Source organism: Austrofundulus limnaeus, unplaced genomic scaffold, assembly GCF_001266775.1.
Source record: "Austrofundulus limnaeus strain Quisiro unplaced genomic scaffold, Austrofundulus_limnaeus-1.0 Scaffold316, whole genome shotgun sequence".
NCBI classification, from domain to species: Eukaryota; Metazoa; Chordata; class Actinopteri; order Cyprinodontiformes; family Rivulidae; genus Austrofundulus; species Austrofundulus limnaeus.
The window spans coordinates 22,505-25,053 of record NW_013952718.1 but is presented as its reverse complement, the minus strand read 5'-3'; the positions used below and the strand labels follow the sequence as shown (position 1 = coordinate 25,053).

Sequence of the window (2,549 nt, the reverse complement as noted above, 5' to 3'; positions counted from 1 at the left end):
CAACAAAAAGTGTCCAGCAGATGGCAGACAAGATTCTTCTTAAAGGGCTGTAGTTTTGAAATGGACTTTATGTTTTGAGGAATGTCATTTCATGCTTTAGTATAAACATAGAAGAAAGACCTCTGGCCGTAACAGTTTTTAAAAGTTGGTTAAAACATCTGTTGTGATAAGTTTAAAATCCATGACACAGCAGAGCAGAACAAACCTGTTGTCACTAACAGCAGCCAGCCCAGCGATGTCTAGAACCAAGGATGAGTCCAAAGGTCGTGGCTGTGATGGCTTACTCTGGGGCGGAGATGAACCTTCGTGACAAAGTAGGCCGGTCCCAGTCATCCTCCACAGCTGGGAGCGCTTGCCTGGCTCCTGTGAATACAGCAGTATGTGGGCTGCTACACAGTAATCAGGAACAAACCTCTCATCAGCTGTGTGAAGGTTTTTTACTTCGTTTTCTAATAAAGAATAATTCTAACAAACCTTGAACACAGTTGAAGTTAGTTTTCTGCAGCTCAATAACAAAACCTTCTCCTGAACTGTAACAACACTAGTTTATATTTTTCTAACTTTCAGCACATTGGTAATGATTTGGGAAACATTTGCCTGCAGAAACACTTTAAATTAGTCTTTGTTACCTTTTTTCTCAGGATGACTCTTTGAGTTTTGGTGTCCACATCAAGAACTAGCTCAGCACAGTTGACCAGGTGTTGTCGCCCAACAGGTCTATTCTCATTCTTTCTGCACATACAGAATAAAGTCATTCAATACGTGATTAACATCTCTAAGAAACAAGCACAGCCATATGATGGTTTGTTCTTCTGAGTCAGGCAGTTCCTACTGTAAAAAGGTGTGTGTCGCTGCGATGTAGATGAAATTCTCGTAATACAGCTTGTTGTATTCCCTGAAGAAATTCATGTCAGCTGTGACCTCGGAGGACCCTGCTCCCTTCACAATGAGTGTCAGATATGGAGGCAGTGTAGGCTCATCACAGGCGTAGTCTAGCGCTGACATGGACTTAACCTCAGTGTACAGCCGGATATCAGCCACACCATGCTGCCTGAACTGGATGGGTACCTGAAAAAAAAAAATCACATTATTCTGATTTATTCTAGGCCGTTGATGATTCCCATTTAGCATTTGTTCAAAGATCAAATGTCATCGTGTGGCCTTTTCTACTCTAAGTATTTCTGCAGAGATTGATGACTGCAAAGCTTCATCTTTCTGTTCTGTGTTTCCCGGACACAGAACGCTGTCCAGTTTTTACTAATATAATTGTTCCTTATATTTCTTTCCATCTTTTGTTGGTCAAACTTTGAGATTCACCTCAGAGATGTTATCAATGCGGAGTGGTGGAGGAAGCTGGTCAGTGTCGGTGAAGGTGATCTGATAAGTGGCTCCCTTTAGGGTGATCTCTGTCCGCAGGAAGAAACAGTTGCCCATCGTGTCTCTGAAAAATAATCCAGTGAAAACCTTTAAAAAGGTGATATTATGTCATTTTTAGGCACATTGTTTGATTCTATACCACAATCAAGTAACTATGTTCTGAAAAGGCTGTATATAAAAAAAAATGGCTTTGGCCTTGGCATTGGCCTCTGTCTCAAGAACGCCCTACTGTTTCAGACACTCCCACTTGAGCACGTCTTCACAACAGCACCTCAGGGGAGGGGTGCTCTGTGGGGTGGAAGCTCAGCTGCAGACTAGGGCTGGTCGATTATTTGATCGTGATTATTGATTTGAGACAGTTTTCAGGTGATCAGCTGGCAGCCTCTTTATTTAATCAAACATGGTGCAGTTGTGAGCGATGACAGCCAATCAGAATCCACCTTCTCCTGCTCCACCTCMGTTTAAAATTTACTAAGGAAACACGGACAGAATTGCAAAATTGACCAAACAAAATCTAATCCAGTATTAAACCCTGAATCTCACAGAGGTCGCTTATTTGAGCGAGTTTCTGAGGTATTTTGGCCGCTGCTGCTCCCTGTACCTGCTGTTACCTGCTAAAAGGCACGCAGGGTGAGCTCTGAGCTGCCCTCCCAACACAGAGAGAGAAAAAAGAAAAGAGCCGTGATGCTCAGCGAAACAGACTCACTAAAACAGAAATGTCCTCCAAAAATATGAAGCGGTCTTAGGGTGATGTTTAGGACAGAACAACATCCCAGCAGTTCTTTATCTAGAGCAGAACATTTCTGTAAGTTCTGTCAGCACACAATGAGCTGGACATGTAAGAAAACATGAAGACYACTTCCTGTCTGAGTAACAGCTGACAGAGACAAGCTGCAAACTCCTGAACACTCAGGAGGGAGTTTGTGTGCAGAATCAGATATTCCTTTCAGAAAAAATGAAAAAGCTTTGTCTGTTGTTTGATAAAGCTGTGAACAGGAGGGATGGGGGTTCCTTCTATAACAGAAATAAATAAAGAGCTTAGATCCTATTCAATAGGAAAGTCTGCCCAAATTGTTGCTGTTTGTATGTTTTGTTTCTTTGACATTTTTAATGTGAAATTTAATTGTAAATTTTTTTATTTTACAAAAGGATAACTTAATTAATGTGATATT

At 41.5% G+C, this 2,549-nt stretch overlaps 1 protein-coding gene across 1 annotated transcript in view; it reads right to left on the bottom strand.

The window, feature by feature from the left end:
- LOC106527235 (vacuolar protein sorting-associated protein 13D) overlaps positions 1-2,549 on the bottom strand; it is a gene marked incomplete at its 5' end in the record, with an annotated part of 64,580 nt that overhangs the window by 39,729 nt on the left and 22,302 nt on the right. The window contains 4 exon segments of the mRNA XM_014022063.1: positions 206-363; positions 630-732; positions 833-1,068; positions 1,318-1,441. Of these exon segments, the coding sequence (XP_013877517.1) occupies positions 206-363; positions 630-732; positions 833-1,068; positions 1,318-1,441 (621 nt within the window).